The sequence below is a fragment of the Haemorhous mexicanus genome, chromosome 1, assembly GCF_027477595.1.
Source record: "Haemorhous mexicanus isolate bHaeMex1 chromosome 1, bHaeMex1.pri, whole genome shotgun sequence".
NCBI classification, from domain to species: domain Eukaryota; kingdom Metazoa; phylum Chordata; class Aves; order Passeriformes; family Fringillidae; genus Haemorhous; species Haemorhous mexicanus.
Window position 1 is genome coordinate 34,108,361 of NC_082341.1, and position 18,309 is coordinate 34,126,669.

The following is an 18,309-nucleotide window of genomic DNA, read 5'->3' on the forward strand; positions in this document are numbered from 1 at the left end:
AATGATTCTGTGCTTCCCTGGTTCTCCGAGTCGGTGTTGTGATGTAACACGCTTTCATGGAAATGCGCCAAGGTACCCAGGCAGGACCCTGTGTAAGCGTTCACAGTCGCTCTTATCTCAGCCCTCCGTTGCCCTAGGAAGACGTACAAAGCCTGGCAGATTAACGGTGACCTAAAAGGTGACGGCAGCCTGTGTCTTGACGTGGGACGGAAGAGGAGATGATTAATTCGGGGTAAGCGGGTGCGACAGAGCTGATGTTGTAATCACGGACAAGACAGGAGGCACCGTGGGAGCGCTGTACGGAGGAAAGAGCAGCCCGGTTGGGCACATGCCCTGTACAGCGCCGTGCCCGCCCCCGAGCCCCACTGAGAGCGTGTGCCCGTGAGAAGGTGAGACCATCGGGCCGCCCCCCGGTCCCCAACCGGATCCGTGTCGGGCCCGCCCCGTGCGGGCAGGGCCGGGCTGGAAGTGACGCGGGCGGACGGGCGGAGCTGCTCGGCGCTGGTGGCGGAGGCCCCATGTTGATGTCCCCGGCGCCCTCCGCGTCTGCCTAGGTAAGAGCTGTCCGGAGCCGGTTGGGGAGCCCGGGCAGGGCTGACACGCTCCTTCCCGCCGGCTTCCGACCGCTTCTGGGCCGGGCCGGGGCGGCCGGGCCGTGCGGCCGCGGTTCTGCGCCACCGGCCCCCGCCAGCTGTTCGGGCCGGCCGTGGACGGCAGGGGAGCGGCGGGGCCGGGCTGCGGGAGCCGGCGGGGCTCCCCTGTCCGCGGGTGAAGAAGAAGGCCCGGAGCCAAGGTGACCGCGTCGGGCAGGTGGCGGAGCAGCGGCGGGGAAGGGGCGGGAGGCGGCGCAGGTGGGGGCCGGGGGTGTCGGGGGCCCGGGACCACGGCTGGAGCACTCCGGGAGGAGCTGTCTGGGCTGGTGCGGCTTGTCCTGCTTTTGTTTTCCCTGCCCGACGAGCTTTTCCTCCTTTTCGCCGTCCTTTCCGCTGCGCTAAGGCAAACGCGTCGCTTAGCCTTCCCGTGGGAAGCGCTTGTCATGTCAGTAATGAAGCCTGTGCGTAGCTCTTCCTCCTCCTCTCCCGTTGCCTAGCCGGTAGCTGCGAGTTAAGCAAGCAAGTACCCAGCATCCCCATATCCTTGAACTGTAAGTAGATCTGTGCATCACCTAAGCTCCGGGGATTTTCCTGCTAGGCAACAGTAATCCCACATGATTGCGCTGGTCTGCACAAGTTAGATTTGTGAGCAGTTCTGCTTTGGGGTTGGAAACCAGTCTACCTTTACTGGTTCCACTAGGGCTAGAACTCAGCTGTGGCAGCTGACAGCCAATGTGCAGAAGTGGATAGAAGTGGATTTTTTTTTTTCTTTTGGTTGAGGTTAGTGGTGCTTTTTCGTGATTTTTATTTTTTTTTTTTTTTAATATGCGCTTAGGCTGAGCTATACAATTTTAAAGACAGACTTACTTAAAAAATTCATTTGATTTTATTATTAATGCTGTGTTTACTCTTTTTGTGCTTATTCTACCTAATGAAAATTAAATACACTATTTCATGCCTATGTTATTTGGCTAAGTTACTGAATTACTAAAAATGAATTATTTGGTTGTAATTGAAAATAACTAAGGTTATTATTTTTCTATTAGAACCATAGAAATTGCCAATGCATACCTTTTACAGTTCAGAGTGAAATTGAGAGATGCCTATGTTTTGAAATATGTGGGAGTTTTCAGGGTTTTACCGTGCTGTAACATTTACTATTCTGGACTGAAGCTACATAACTGATAAGATTTATTGTGTACCTTGTTGTCTCTAGAAAACTGTGTTTTGATCTTTACTCAGTTTCTTATGGAAGTTCATTTTTTTCTTTTATGTCTGTTAATATTCACAAGCTTTGTGTTTTATCTTGTAACCCCTGTTGGTCAGTATAGAAGACTGTTTTTTATTTAACATCTGATACATTGAAATAATGTCGTGGCTGCCCGCCCCTATGTACTTCATGTAGTACTCTAAGTTGAGCAGTAATAAGCTTAAAATATTGATGGTTTAAAACTAAAATATAACCCCTTGCATTTACCTTTTCCTTGTTTTGGATGATGGATATGTGTTTACTTCAGAGTGCAGTTTGTTTCAGAAAGCACAAGGGCTTCGCTGCTTATTTTTTAACTGGTGAAATTTTAAAAGGCTGTAGGAGGTACACAAACACCTTTTCATTTTTGAACTACTTGAGGCTTGCAGTGACCTGTCTCCTTTTGGTTTTGGTTTCCACATGTATCTTCAATGAAAGTAACATATTATGTCACACACTTGGCAGTTACCTCTTTCAAGGTGTGAATGTGCTCGGTCGGTATAAAATTACTTTCAACAGCAATTGCAAGAACAGGATAGCTCATCTTTCCAGAAATATCAGCTACATGAGGCCCTAATCCTCCTAATATCAAATGTTTTGACAAAATTTTGATTATACAATGGAGTCAGACACTTGAAACTTCTCACTTGCATTTATTCTATTTTTGGCAGATATTGCCAAATCTGAGGAAGGGATGTTCTTGTTCTGATCATGAAGCATCTTGTGTTACTGTGCTTTGTAGCACTATGTATCCTGAATGAGGTGGTGAATGGAGAGCACGATTAAAAGCTTTTGCAGTCCAGCTGATTAGTGTTAATCCCTCCATCTGTATGCTTACCTCAATGTTCCTGCTATCAATGCAGGCCATTGTTTATGGTAATGAAGCTAAACACGAAAGTATGTGTTACAGTGAGAATAGTAAAAGATGCCCACAGACTGCTAAACGGGGGCAGGAAAACTCTTGAAGTCGGGAAAAAAGCCAGCCCAAACAAAACCCTCCTGTTTACATAAACGTTCTTATTTTTAAAAAATGTCTCAAAATGGAACTTTGATACTTTTACTGAGAGGGGTGGAAAAACTTAATGTATAAAAATGCTGTGAAAAGCTCTGAGCAGTACAGATTTCAGAAAAGTTTAAAGCAGGGGAACTACGGAACTTTTGTTCTCCTTCTTCAGCATGTCTAGAACCATTGAGAATCTTTCATTAAGTTAGAACCCTGCTTTGTTTTCACACCACTGCTTTTATTTTCTGCTTTCTGACTCTGAGAATAAGACTGGGGGCATTCAGCTAAGCAATGCTTTCTCTCCATCTTGATGTCATTGCTGAAATGCCTGCTCTTTTTATTCTGAGAGGTGGTTGTTTTGGAGACGTGCTGAGGCAGTGCACTTTGTTGAATTTAGTTTATGGCTCTCTGTTTCAGAACAGGGGAACTAATTGTTAGGTTTTGCTGTCATATGTATTTCAACTAGATTAATTTTTGTAACTTCACAATTTCTTCCACTATGTTCAAGTAATAACTTCTACAATTTTGTTACAGGTAACCATGTCATCCTTTCAAGAAGTTCCATCCTCAGCTAGCACTTTGCAGACCTCCAATTTTGCACATGTGATTTTTCAAAATGTTGCAAAAAGTTACCTTCCAAACACACATCTTGAATGTCACTACACTCTGACCCAGTTTATCCATCCTCATCAGAAGGACTGGGTTGGTATTTTCAAGGTAAGTTATGCTTGTTCTATTGATATTTTTCAAACATTTGCTTGCTCTCTTGCAAGCAAAAAAAATAAATCTCAATAACAGTAAACTTTAAGCTGAACATCACTTAAGTGGTGTATTGGTTCCTGCTGTTAGTGTCAGTTTTGTAACAAAGGCTAAACTGGAGACCAAAACTAGAAGTGTGAGTCCAGCTGGAAGTCTGCTGGAATAAAGAGAAGGTTTAATGTGTGCAGAATTAAATGGAAATTATTTGAGAAGAGATGTGTGGTTACAGAGTGACGTTGTGAACAGGACTGAGTGAAGAATGTGATACTGTGTGTGAAATATGTGCGCGGAGAATAGAAACTAAGCTGGAGATAACTTGTCCCACACCCCTGACTAATTTTTATTGCTAGAACAGGATGAACAGTATAGATCACTAAAATTATTCAAAACAGATCCTTGGAAAAAAGATATTCAGAGATATTTTCAAAGGTTAATAAAGCTTCATTTACAGGATTAGAAATTGATTCATTCTTATATCTACATCTGTTTAAGACATTGATTTGTCTATTTTTGTCACTATAGTTCCTAATAGATGATGCTTAAATTCCTTATTTGCATTTTATTTAATAGAAGTTTTGATTCAGGCTTTAATGAAGTGATGCTTTGGCAGTGGGGAGGGGAGAAGGGTGACAGGCTAATTTCTTACTGGAGCACTTTTCCCTTAGAACTCAGTTCACTGTAAAAGAATGTAAGTGATCGACTTTGTTGTAATCTGCAGATTGTGAGCTAAATTACTCCTCTGCAATATAGAAATACTGTGCTGTGTGACAACGCAGAAGTGTTTCTAATGCAATGTGCAGTGACTGTATAGTTACTAAATTGTGCCAGAGAGGCATTGGCTTACCAACAGGCACATTTCTCTGCTTAGACATGTGTCTTATTTGCAAAGTTTTGACAAATGATGTAACTGAAAAAACACTTGAATATTTAGTTTGGGGCATTCATGAAATGTAAAAAAAAATCTTTATTAAAACTTTAGAGTTGGTTCTGTTTATATTGCGTGTAAGCATCTTGAAATTTTTGAAATGCAAATATAATGGACTGATTGCCTCCCTCACCTAAGTGAGGGAGGCAATCAGGCAAGACTCTAGAATTACTAATTAAGTAAAAGAAAAAAAGAAGTTGGGAAACAGTTTTTCAGTGATTACACAAAATGCTGTGTGCAATGTACAGGTGTCTGATTTTGTCTTGACTGTGATGATAGTTTTCTTATACTATTGATGTTCTACTTTATTCTACTTTAACAGAGGCAGGTAACACTTTGGCAGTCATTTGAGGAACATGTTGAGCTGGCATAAGGTAGTGCTACTGTTCAAAGAAACATCTTTAATGCAGGGTGGCTTCTTTCTTGTGCTTCCTCTTCATGTGAAACGAGATCTTGTGTGGCAAATCAGATTGAGGTTAAGACCACTGTTTTGTGACTCGATGTTTAAAATGGAATTCCCCAACTAAATTTCCAGTTTGCCTGATTCACATCAGTATAAGGGAAGGAAGCATTGCAAGATGGCAAGAATAAAAATGTCTTTCTTTTAGTGGTTATATCAGCTTACACTAAGTGTTATGAATATACTTAGTATAGTTACAGTAAACTGAGTTAAATAGAGCCAGCTAACCATATGTGTATACAAATATGTATGGGAAATGTTGGCAGTAAAATAAACTATGAAAACCTAGTCATTTTGGGATAGATAATAGAAGTTGTACTGTGATCTGAATGTAAAAATGAGTGACTTCTAGAGAACGGATTGTTCATAAGCAAATAAAAATGCACCTGGAGGTGGCTTGAAACCTAATGAAAGCAGAAAGGGGTTTTATCATTTACTTCTCTTAAACACATATGAAGGTTGCAATGCATGGTTAGTAAATTGAGCCTATGATTGAAAAAAAAAAAGGACAAAAGAAAATCTTGATAATTATGAGAACAGTAATTAATGATCTTCAGTATTGGCTGGTATGCAGTGAAAGTGGAATTTCTGTGAGAGAACTGAAAGTGTTGATTCACAGACTGTTCATGTAGAGGGAATAAAGTTCACTTTGTCCTTTTGAAGTGCATAAGTTGGTTAGAAAACAAATCTGTTCAAGCTGGTGTCATTTAACCTTTGACTGAAATTGCACAGAAGGTAGCTAGTGTTGTAATAGTGAATAGTGGGCAGAGGAAAAAGGCACCTAGTTAAAAAAAAAAAAAAAACCTCAGCCAAAAACCCCAACAAACAGTGGTAATTTCAGATGGGTGTGGAAAATAAATATGAAGTAAGATTCTTCTGCACTCTGTGAGCGTTGTTGGTTTTGGTTATAATGTTGATTTTTGTTGAATTCTAGGGGGTCAGTGGCTTCAGCAGTACTCTTTGTTTGCTCTACTGGCTGGATAAGATTTTTTTTATTGAACTGAAAAAAAGCTTAGGTAAAAAATTAGGTACCTTTTTAAGTGAATGGTTTTTATTTAGGAAATGAGTGCTTTTCTTCAGCAGCAATGATGTCTTGAGTAAATATTTTTTATATATATATATATATATATATATATATATATATATATATATGTATATCCTTATATTATTGCATTTGTTTTCTTGTCCAGCTGTTAGTGCAGCTGCACAGTGAAATGGATCAGTAGAATGATCTTCCAGGAATACACAGCCTTTCCTCCCTCAGCTTTTGCCATCTTATTTCATAACTGACTTGGTTCTTGGTTTGATCATGGTGTGGTGCAATGGGCAGCTGTGCTGGTGTCCCTGTGATGGAAACAAGGGGACTGGGAGGGTGTCTATGGGAAGGGCTATGCCTGCTTTGTTGGTATGGCTGCTTAATATGGAATGACAATTGAAGCTTCTTTTACAAACTTTTTTAGAGTTCACTTAATAGCAGCTTACTTGAGGTTGTGAAAGTTAAGACTATCAGCTTCTCTGCATATGCTGTTGGTGAAATGTGATTTTTTTTTTTTGTTCCCAGTGTAAGTTGCTAAATGTTGAACTTCAGTAATAATGAGGAGAAGGCTCTTTGAGGTGGCAGTAACAGGTTTAAAACTCTTCCCAGGCAAGTAATTTTGTATTGCTTAGAAATATGAAGACCTAGAGTTCATAAACTGAAAGAGTTATGTTGCATACAGGAGAATTGTTTCAGGTGTACCAGTTCTTTTACAAACTAGATGCATCTAAATGCATACACTAATTCTGGGATTGGACGTCTGGCAAAAACTGGGAGATGTAGGAATTGAAGTAATGAAGATAATATCCTTTAGAGCAGAAGTTCTGCATATGCATTTTTTATTTGTTTTGTGTTTATTTTTATTACTTGTCCCCTACAGGAGAGGAGTCAAATACAGGTTTTGACTCAGTCTTCAAGTCTGTTGTCTGTCATTGCTGCTATGTGTTTTTTTGCTTTTATGATATTCTGGAGAGTCATCTGTAATCAAGTGCTAAAAGGTCTTGATCAGTTATATCCTTGTGTGTTACCAAGAAAATAAAAGGCATTTTTTTTAGATGAGTACTGGTGTAGTATTTGGCATGGACATCCAGAGCCTGAGTTCCTCTTCATGCAGTTTTATGAGAACCAGAATTTGAGATCAGCTTTCCCTCTACTGAGGGTTTCTGTGTGGGATAACCTGATGGTTCCTAGTGTGGACTCAAAAGGTGAGAAGACTTACCATCCTTGATTGATTTCATAGGAGGTCTGTATTCCTAGAGTGATCCAAGACCTCTTTATTTGTTTCTGCTCATCTCTGGTTAATCAGAATCTGGAGAGGCCTTTAATGTAACCCAAATCTAAACCTTTGAAATGAGGAAAAATAACGAATATGTGCTCTGCATCTGGTTGCAAAACTGGCCTGTCTGTAGGTAGTCCTAATTTCCGGTGAGGGAAGTCTACATCTCATGACTGTAAAATAAAATAATCATATGGCTGAGTGATATTTTTTGCATTATTAATACATAATGTCCAGATTTGCAGAAGTGTTTGAAAAGCCTGCTTGGTTTCTAGGAAGCAGTGCCTACCTTTTTGTCTGGAGCACATGTCTGCAAATAGGGCTGTCAGATGTTCAGTATACAAGAGAGGCTGGTTTACTCCACATCTCAAAGGTACAAGGAAGGGCTCTTGTGGGCAGTGTAAAGATATTGCATCAAGAGAGTAATGTTAAAGGTGTAGGTGTTTAATGGGTATATCATAATACTTTGTGAATTTCTAAAGATATAATTTAGCTGAGACAAGCATGCTGGAATGACCTGCAATATCAGCACATAATCAATCTTACATATGTTACGTTAAGGACTTTGGTCTTGCTGTGTCATTAATTAACTATTTCATCAAAACTTTTCTGTTCCTCAGTTCTAGTTGATACATTTTTCTAAGTAATCTACATTACCAGTCTTCTAGGATATTTACAAGTTATAGGTTTGCTTTGATATTGACTGTCTCAGAGTACCCCTAGAGAAGAAAAGAAAATAATTTTTTTCTTAATTTTTATATCTTTAAAATCCGCAATTAAAAATTAAAAATGGAGAGCCAATGTTCTGGCAACCTAACGTATGGAACAACTGAGTAACCAAAATTGGGAAGATCATAGTAACTCAATGAACACAAAAAGTACCTCTTGCTCAGAGAGAGTACTCAGTATTTACCAGGCCACATCTGAGTTACTGCTTGTGCATCAGTGCAGTGCCTGTGTTTGTATGCAACTTAATTTCTGTCTTTTCAATGTCCTTATTTATAGAAGGTCTCAGAATTATCTGTGGTGAAAAACTTTTATAACGCAGTTTAACACTGTATTTGATAGAGTCTTCAGAAACAAATTTTTGTTTGCATTTTATCAAGGCAATATAGCTGTATCTTTGAATAGTATTCTGGGTTATTTAGTCTCTTTTGGACTTCAAATAATAGTACAGCTTGTGTGAGTCATTTCAATATCCTGATTTTGCTGTAGATTGATAACTTAAGCAACAATTATTTCCATACAGATTACATCCTGAAGTACAAAACATCTGGATGTGTTATTTGCCACATGCATATAGAAATACCATTTTTCTGGCATGGAATCATCATTACACAGCTGGCCATGATAGATGCATGAATGTGCAGTGCACAGTATGTCCTGTTGTTAAAATACTTGGGAAAAGAACTGTTGGAATTCAGAATGTTTTTGAGAACTGCTTTATCTGTGAATTTGAGTGATTCTGTTGGTTTCTGGTTTACTTTCTTTGGAAAGCAAAGTAAATTGTACTTGGCATAAAAAAGAAAGTCCCTGGCAACATCACTTGCTGTTTCTGTATGAGGTGAAGAGAATGATAATCTGGGTTTATGTGATGTTGTCTTTGATAAGAAATGTTGACTTTTTTTTTCCAAGTGCCAATAATTTTCTAAAACTATTTGGTGTGGTAGGTTGTAGAATTGGCATAAGAAAGTAGTCAGTAGCTGGTAACAATTTTGAAATAAAAGAATGTGCTAATTGATTGTTCTCATGAGATGTGGTAGCAGGGGAATAGTTCACTTAAACCCCACCTGATGCTCTTTTTAAATACATTTCCATGCTTATCTCCTAAAGTAAACAGTAGCTTTGTTACTCTTTGATCTGTCATACATTTTTTGGACAGTAGTTTACATATGTAGCAAGTTTACTTTTAGGGAATTCATATTGTTTCTATATTTATTTTGATTTATACCTAATAGAGGAAGTTGATCTTATGGTCTAGGCACTCTGTCAATGTCATTTTGACACATTCCTCCTAGCTATGAGGTAGAAATATAATCAACAAGAGGTGATCATAACTTAGGATCCTGATAGTACCTTGATACTGCAACAAATACCATATGGTTGCAGTGGTCCAAATTAATGTACGTGTTTGTAACATTCAGCAGAGATGGACCTCTTCAGATCTGGGACTGGGAGAACATTTTGAGATTACAGCCTTTCATAAAGAATCTAGAGTACTTTGCAGCCATCTTCTACCCAAGAATGTCACAACCTTGGGACTCCTGTTGTATAACTGATTTTAATCCCAGTGTGAGTAGCAAGGTCATGTCTGAAGTGAAGGCTTAATCATCTTGGCTGATTCAAAGTTGCATGTGGTATATAAGGTGATTACAGGCATACTGAAACCCCCAAGTTTTGACTTAGCTTACTTATTTTGAAATGTCTATGCCTGAATGTTACTACAATGTACTTAATACTTAAAGAATTACTTTTCCTTACGTCCATGTTCTGAAATTTTTTGTACAGCTTGATTCTTTCAGAACTGCTATCCATTATTTGCTGATGATGCCTGTGTTCAAAAGTACATTGCATCAATGGCATATCAGTGTTAAGAGTCAGCATTAACTCTCAGTAATTTTGGCTGGTATGAACTTCACTGCACCCAGATGTTTTCATGTTCCTATCTGCTAGTTGTTTAGAAGGACTTCGTGTTTGTAGCTGCGGGTTGTAGATTATGTGCTACAGTAGCACAGGCATTGCTGTCACTTTCAAATAACATTACTTTACTCAGGGTTATGGCCAAACCAAGCCTGCTTGGAGAAATCTGTTCCTATGATACTGGTCCCAATGTGTTTTGCTTAGACACCTGTGCTGGCTGTGATTTGGGACAAAGTAAGTGTCTCTTATCATGTGAAACATGACAAGGCTGCTGACTTACGGTTGTCAGTAATAATTAAACTGTATAACAACCATCCAGAACCTTATATACTGTCTGTAATTTTGCTTCTTTAAGAGGTAGCATGTTGTCTTCTTGCTTTGCCAAATTTCTTTCTCAGCTATTTAATTTACCTTTTAAATTAGAAAAAGGGCTTAATTTTTACTCTGATAAATTTTGTGGTTGGGCTTTTTGTGTGATTTTTTTTTTAAAAACTGGATCGTAATTAGGTATCTACAGTGAAGGCCTGCTGATTATGCCCTAGTTGGTTCAGCTAAACAATGTTTTCCAAAGAAATGTTTGCTTCTTTGGCTTTTTGATGTTGTGTAGATGGGTCAGGCACTGTTAATATAGCAGAATGAACACTGCTGTTCTTTCAGCTGTGTAACAGCTTTCTGAGGCCAGGGAACAAAATGCCAAGTGAGCCTCCCATGCTGATGGTCTTTCTTTAAGGCACTCTGTCTCCAGATGGAATCGATTACTTTACCAAGCAGTTATGAAAGGAAAGAAATTTAACAAAATGGAAAATCAGAAAAATTTTATTTTCCATGTTCATCTCAAACTCAAGAAATGAAAACAAAGTTGGAAATAATTTTTACACTGGAAACACTGTGGAGTTGTAAGGTAGAGCTTTTGTCTTAGAAAAGCTTACATTCTGTGTAAGATGAACCAGATGAGAGTTGAAGGAGATACAGTGAAATAAAATGGTTATTGTTTTCCCTTAGGTAGATATTGGATAACTCATTATTGCTATACAGACAGGCACTCCCTATTTATGCTCCCTCCCTCTTCCTCCCATTTATTTTTCTACTTGGCAAATTTTCTTCAAGCTATTCTGTTGAAACATACCATGGGTGAAATGTAAATATGGGAAAACTAATCTCGCTGTGGGATGTGACATGGCAGTAAGAGAGGGGCTTGTGTCTGTGGGGCAGCATAGAAAAAGAAAAACCTTTGTGATGACTACATGTCAATTTGTTAGTAGAAGGAAAACCTGTCTAGTGTGAGTATTATGGGACAGCTGAGTTGTCCCTACTTGCCCAACCAAATTGCAACGTACTTGATGCTGAACTCTTAAACTTTACCAGACTTCAGCATTTCCACCATGGCTAGTGAGTTATATGACTGAAAAGTCTTTATGATGTCCTAAATTGAAGTAAATATTTTTGCTCAAAAGTAGGAGATAGAAATATCATAAATGTATTACTCTGTAATGGCCTATTAAAGATTTTTTTTTTTAATGGAAGGAAAAATTAAATTAACTGAGGTTTCAGTTATACATTGTACATAATAACCTAATCTGGATATGACATTTTTTTTGGTAAAAGTGTTGTGTAGTCATGTTTTGGTTTAAAAACACGGCTGAGAAGGTGAAAATTGGATTTGGTTTCTGGATTGTTAATCTCGTGGTTAACTTATGGAAGGAAAGCAAGAATGTTTGCATTTTTTAACAGCTATCTAATTAAAAAATGTATTTCAGAGTGGAGTTTGAAAGAATTAAATGTAGAGAATATTGAAGAATGTGCTGAGTAGCAGATGCTTTATGTCTAATTTAGTTGTAAAATGGATGTTTTTCTTTCTGTTGCTTTAGGGAAGTTGCATCATCGAAGTCTTAACATGCTCTTTTGACTGAGAAATAAGAATGTTTCTATTTTTTGAGTTTTGAACTCTGAGCAAAGTATTTTCAGAGTTTTCAATGAATTCTTTAAAAAGTAATGGTACCAGCACAGACAGTCAATGCAGATGGCTGCTGTGCTCATCAGATAATAAACCTGAGTTGAGGCTTCACAACAAGTGAAGTGCAGTGAGTGTAGTTAGACAGGTAATTCTTCATTTTTCTCCTCTGAACTTCAGAAGGTTTTATGTTGGAGCTCTATAATTTGCAGTGTTTGTGTGCTTGAATGTGGATGTTGTAATGGTTGCCATGGCTCATGCCAGGTTTTTAAGTTGGACTAATAAACTGTGTCTGTTTTGCTCTTCTTGGCTCAGAGAAAATTTCTCAGTGTGCCCTATATAAATTTTTCATTTACTTAAGATTTCTGATAGTAAGACAGTTCTACTGTGCATCAGTACATATTTTATATTTTGACTGGAACTTAGTTTCATGTTTGTAGTTAGCTTTTGGTTGGTTATGCTTTTGTTTTGTTTTTGTTGTTGGTGGTGGGTTTTTTTTGGGGTTTTTTTGGTTGGTTTTTTTTTTTTCAACTGATATGTTAAAAGTTAGCTTTAACTTTGGTTTCACATTTTGGTATATAAGAATGTGTTCTTCGTACCAAAGTAGATCTGTTGATTTCACATGAGTCTTCAACAAGAATTAAGTGTGGGTTTCCACATCTTTCCACTTGTTAACGTCTTTTAACAGCTTTTAAGTTCTAATTATTAATATAAATAAATATGTTTGGTGCTTCATAAACATTCATAATTTTCATAAATTTGTAGAACTTGCTTAATAAGTGAAAGAAATGAAAAATGATACAGTATTATTGAAGACTTATTTAAAATATATTTTTATAATGGACATAATTTCTCTCAATGGCTTTTTTCATTGTTTTGAATTTCAAATGCAGGAATGAAATTTTCAAATCATTCTAACAAGCATTTGTTTGTTTTCTATATAATGTTTTCATGAGAAGAGGTGCTCAGTGTTGGTTATATCAGATGTTTTGGCAGTTGAAATAGTCAAACTCTTGTTCTTATCGACTGACAATTTTCCATTTTCCTCCTGTCAGTGTAGTACAGGTAAGGTGTTCACATTGAGTGGGTTCTTGTGAAGGATCTGAGCTCCTCTCCCGTTTCAGAGACTAACCTGGACGATAGTCTGTATTATTGGTAGTAGGTTTTGTTGGTATCATCAGCAGTAAGACAAATAACCTAGCTTTTCTGATTCTGAAATGAAACTGTTTTTCTAAGCTAATATGCTCGATATTGCTGAGGGTGCCGTTTGTTTTGCTTCCAAAGCTACAGGGTTTTATTTATCATATAAACTCACTGTGGAGCTGCTGACGAATATTCCCATCTTCTCTTCATATTTTTCACTTTTTGTTGATTTCCTTCATAGCTTTTGCCACTAGTTTAGTTTCTCAGTTTTTATTTACTTTCTCTTAAGTGGTGTTAAATTTTATTCATATAGTTTTAACCCTAGTTAAAGTTTAGACATCTATTGGTTTTCTTTCTGAGCTGAAAGAAATATCTATGTCAAAGATCACATTTAAATCACTGCTGAGCCATCCAGTGTGTGCTGTAGTCTTGTAGCTGTGATAGTATAATCTGGTGCCATAGAGAAGCTTATGACTATGTACATGTATGTATAGTATAGTATTTTGTAGTTTGGAAGCACTGTGTACTCCATACTAGGCTTATTAAAGAACATATTGACAAAAGATACAAAGTACTAAAGTGAAAGTTTATTAAAACCTGTTGATAAAATAACAGATTTTTTTTTTAATACCTACATCCTACACCTAAAACATGGATTACTTAAATTTGTTTTTATTTTATTCTCATCATTATGAGGCTTTGCTGCTTGTTCGTGCCATCTAAGAAATAACCCTGTGAAATGTAATGATATTTATTGTTATGTAGGAAGGATGTTGAAAAATGTTACTAAGTTAACTTTCTTTGCTGCAGAATACTTTCCTTCCCCTTTTAAAATGTATTAAGCTGTGAGGAAGATGACATTTATTCATACTTCCTTCTCTGCATTGTCACATTTGGACACGTGCAACATGTAGCAGGGAAGATCCTAATTTTCTCAAATTCTGTGCAGTCATAAGAACTGTTGGGCAATGCACACCTGCTGATATCTTGCTGGTGCCCACTGAGAAAGGATGGAATTGTCATGAGCATAAGAGTGTAAGACAGGGAGCCTCACCAGGGTAAAGAGATGATGGATGACAGGAAGTGTGGGGAATTGTTACAGAAAATACTTGTGGGGTAAACTTCCTTGGGTATTCCCTGCTAGCTCTTGATGTGTCACAATTTTCTCTTTACCAGTAGTCCACAGATTACAGTTATATATCAAAATACAGCTCCTGCTGGGAAACAGACCAGAAGAATTATTTGTTTTCTATATAATTATTCTTTTTGTTTGTATCAGTATGGCTAAAGTTTTAAATGACCTCAAAAAAAAAAAAAAACCCTTTTGTTGATTACTACTACAGGTGGAGTATTGATAAAAATAACTTTTGGTTTCAGGATCAACCACAAAATTTATGAATCAACATGTGATATCTAAGAAAAATATAAAAATATAGAATTCCAGGAATAAACCTTTTATTTTTGCTTTATGTTCACTGGATTTTGTTTATTCTCTTTGTTTTCTGGTGTTAATTATCATAAGGAACAAAGTTATTTTAGTCACAAAAATAGCATTAGAAGCAGGGTGTGCATATTCTGGTTTTTAACAGATAAAAAGATTATTTCAGTTCTATACAGTGAAAATTTAGTTTCTTTTCTGAAATGAAAAAGATGATGTTGACTTTTCACTCACCGAGAGCTAAATTTAGAAAGCAGTGTACTTTAGTTTAGGACAGCAAATAATGGTATATGCTTCTCTTTTCTGAAGTAAAAGCAAGTTCAGGGAAAAAAAAAAGGTAGTAACATCTGTGTGGGGTTTGAAGACATGACTAATGTGAAAATTTGCAAAATGTTTCCTGTGAACTTTTGTCGAGAAAAAATTGCTTTTACTACCTTCAAGTTACTGGAAGAGTTTTCCTTGTTGTTTCTGAGCTATTCAAAAGTATGGGAACAACAACCCCAGGAAGTCTCATTTCACTGACATTTTAAAAAGCTGCTGGATAGGAGATATTGTAGAACTCTTCTTTGCTAGGAATAGGCTTAAGATCTGGTAGATTATTCTATTCTAGTGGATGTGTTGAGCATCTGCTCTGCTTCTCTTCAATAAGTGTTGCCTTACAGAAGTAACGAGAATTCCATGTTTTTCATTGTTGTAAATCTGTGTTTCTTGAGAATATAAAAAAATCTCCATCATCTTCAGCATTAATTTCTTCCATACTTCTTAATAAAAGGTGAAGAAATGAATGTATATCTATGGAATAATTATTCAGAATTTTAAAAATTAATGCTGTGTTAATTTGCATACATGAAATGTATGCCTATATACATATATAATTGCTGCTTTGCTATTGAATTACTTCCACCTCTAATGTTCTCTTTGCCTATCTAAACATACCATCCTTTTTTTTTCTTTTTTAATTGAAAATTCCTTTAAAACCCCAGCTGTTAATGCTTTTAAAATACATTGCTGAAATGTATTCTTTATAAAGAAAGAGTTCTACACTTGGAGTTTGGAAGTGTTGCCTATTGAAGCAATGAAAATCATAATTGTTAATTTTATCTTTTCTTGGTTGTTGTGTGGTTTTTGTGTGTGGTTATTTGGTTTTTTCTTCTTCCTCTTGAAACAGTCTTACTTGATAAAAATTGGAAAACAGTTTATTCCCTTTCCAGATCTTAATTCTTCCATGACAGTATTCCCAGTTACTGATAAACTGTTTGACACCTAGCATTTCATAAGGTTTTGGTATTTTTTTTTTCATCAGTGGAGTAAATCAGATATATTTCTTCTTTTCCTTTACCATTATGCTATTATTAATATCCATTACTTTACAGTAATTGCTTTGGCTTTCTGGTTTAGTTGAATGTATTTCCGAACCTTTTGGGATGTATGTCTTCAGAGGGTAGAATCATAGGCTTATAAAATGGCCTGGGTTGGAAGGGATGTTAAAGAAGATGTAGTTTCAACCCTCCTGCCAAGGGCAGGGACCCCTCTCACTAGACCTGGTTGCTCAGAGCTCCATCCAGCCTGACCTTGGACACTTCCAGAGATGGGGCATCCATAGCTTCCCTGAGCGACCCTTGCCAGTGGCTCACCACTGTACAGAACTGCACTCTTAGGAAAACTCTGAAAGCAGAGGGGTTTTGAAGTTAGCAGAAGACTGTGCTGACTTAGCTGAGTTATGTTTTCATGCAGATCTGTGTTTTTTCTTTCCTGACATAATGTGTATGTATGAGAGCTAGCATTCAGTAAAGTGCTGGTCTTTAGCATTGCAGAAGTTGTCAAAAAAAATCAAGTGTCAGTTGTGATCTTTCAGTAGCATAGAAAGCTTTTTTTTTTTTTCCTCCCTCCTTTTCATTTTCTGATGAACCAGTTGGACTGTGGACACAAAAGAGTCAACACTGGCAGAACCTACACTAAGGAAATTTCTCATAAAATCAGGAATGAATGTTTTTTGTATTTTTAATACAGAAATGAGTATCTTTATAGAAAAAAATTAATGTACCAAATAGTTTAACATATAGTGAAAACTGTCTACTGTTTTTCTTTATATAGACCCTTTTATTGCCTTAGACCCATTTACTGCCTTAGGTAACAAGCTTAATAAAATTAATGCTAAATCTTTGACATGCTTGTTAAAATATTCCTGATTTGTAAATATTGTTAAGTATCTTTTCATTGCATTTTGAAGCAGAAATATGCATATTACAGTATGTTGTAAAGGCCAGACCATGATATCTTAACTGTGTATATCAAATTCTTCTGTTTAATGTTTTCTCTTTCTTTTTTTAATTTTTTAAATTCTTTTTTGTTGTGGTTTATTTAATTTTAGGTTGGTTGGAGTACGGCAAGAGATTATTACACGTTTCTTTGGTCACCTATGCCAGAAAATTATGTGGAAGGATCAACTGTTAACTGTGTGCTGACTTTTCAAGGTGAATATATAAGGCAGTGTCTCTCTATTTTCCAGCCTACTCAGCTTTTTAAGTACTTATCGGTTCATTTAGGTTCTGAGCATTGTATAACAGTTCTGGAGTTTAAAAAAGATAAATTGGAGGATAATTTTCAACATTTCACTGTGGGAAGTTTAGTCTTATTTTAGATGTCAAGGAAAATTGTAAGGAAAAGTGTGTGACTTAGTATGTTTTTTACAAAGAAATGGCAGATATTCATGACTGATAGAGAAGCTCTGCTGGAAACTATTAAAATACAATAAGTGTGTTTAATCTTGGCCTTTCTTAGTGCATTGTGTCTTTATATAGTCTTTAGTCTCTGGAGTTTAAACATTATTGATGTGAAGTGATTCTTGTCAAAGAATAAATAGTGTAGATGGTGGTTTCACCAGAGTTCAGAGTAGTCACAGAGTTGCAAGGGACTTTTTGCTGCAAGGAGTTGATGAAAATATCTGAGGCTTTTAAGAAAAGAATAGGGAACAAACCAGAAAATGTTACACCACTGTACAAGTCTATAGTATAACTGCATTTTCAACACTGCGTGCAAGTCATACCCTCTCCCTCCCTTTTTCAATCTGTAAACAGGTCTAGTAAAGTGCAACAAAGGAGATCAAAATTAAGAAATAGCTTCTCTGTAAAGGTGTGGAGTTACAAACATGAGGGCCACATTTGTTAAATAGAAAAAAAGACAATGACAGTAGAAAAAGAGACAGTGGGTTATAACATGGGAAGAATATGTCTGACATTAGGAGGAGGATTTTTACCACGAGGGAATAGTGCAGCTCTTGAGCACGTATCCTGGTTTGGAAGGATAAGAATTCCATACAGTTGTTTAGGCACAGCCACAGTAATCTCAGGTGCTGACAACAGCCTCTTGAGTGGGAAACCTGACAAAGTGACCTTCCAGACTTCCTCCTGCCAGGTTTTTCAGGCTGGGCAAGGAAATTATTGCGACGTGACTGATGTCTCTAAAATCAGCTACCCATGGCATAAGTGGATTAACCATTCTATATATCCAAAAAATAGGAACCATTGATGTAAGCTACCAAGTAACAAGTTCAAAATGGAGGTAAATATGGTACTTTTATAACACAGTCAACATGCAGAACTTGTTGCTACAGGAGATGACAAATGTCAAAAATATACACAAATTGAAAATTTCATGTGGAAAGAGCTCCTCTGCTAGATTAATGCTTTTCTGTGTACAAACAGAGTTTTGTGTACAATCTTACCTTCTGTTTTACTTGGCAAAAGTAAAAAAGTATTGGCCTTAGTCTTTGTGTGTGTGTTATTGCTTAAAACATATTAAAAAAAAAATAATTGAAGTCCTGAAATGATGACTGT

General features: G+C 37.1%; 1 protein-coding gene across 5 annotated transcripts in view; it reads left to right on the top strand.

The window, feature by feature from the left end:
- Positions 1 to 250: 250 nt before the first annotated feature.
- The window catches only part of TAX1BP1 (Tax1 binding protein 1), a 56,826-nt gene continuing 38,767 nt past the window's right edge, over positions 251 to 18,309 (top strand). For 3 of the 5 annotated variants that reach the window (XM_059845538.1, XM_059845573.1, XM_059845565.1), the window contains exons 1-3: positions 418 to 554; positions 3,380 to 3,562; positions 16,845 to 16,947. In XM_059845538.1, coding sequence (XP_059701521.1) covers positions 3,386 to 3,562; positions 16,845 to 16,947 — 280 coding nt within the window. In that variant the 5' untranslated portion in view covers positions 418 to 554; positions 3,380 to 3,385. Of the gene's footprint in view, positions 390 to 417; positions 555 to 657; positions 794 to 3,379; positions 3,563 to 16,844; positions 16,948 to 18,309 lie in introns of those variants that run through there. The other 2 variants (XM_059845555.1, XM_059845546.1) reach the window with 2 other exon arrangements.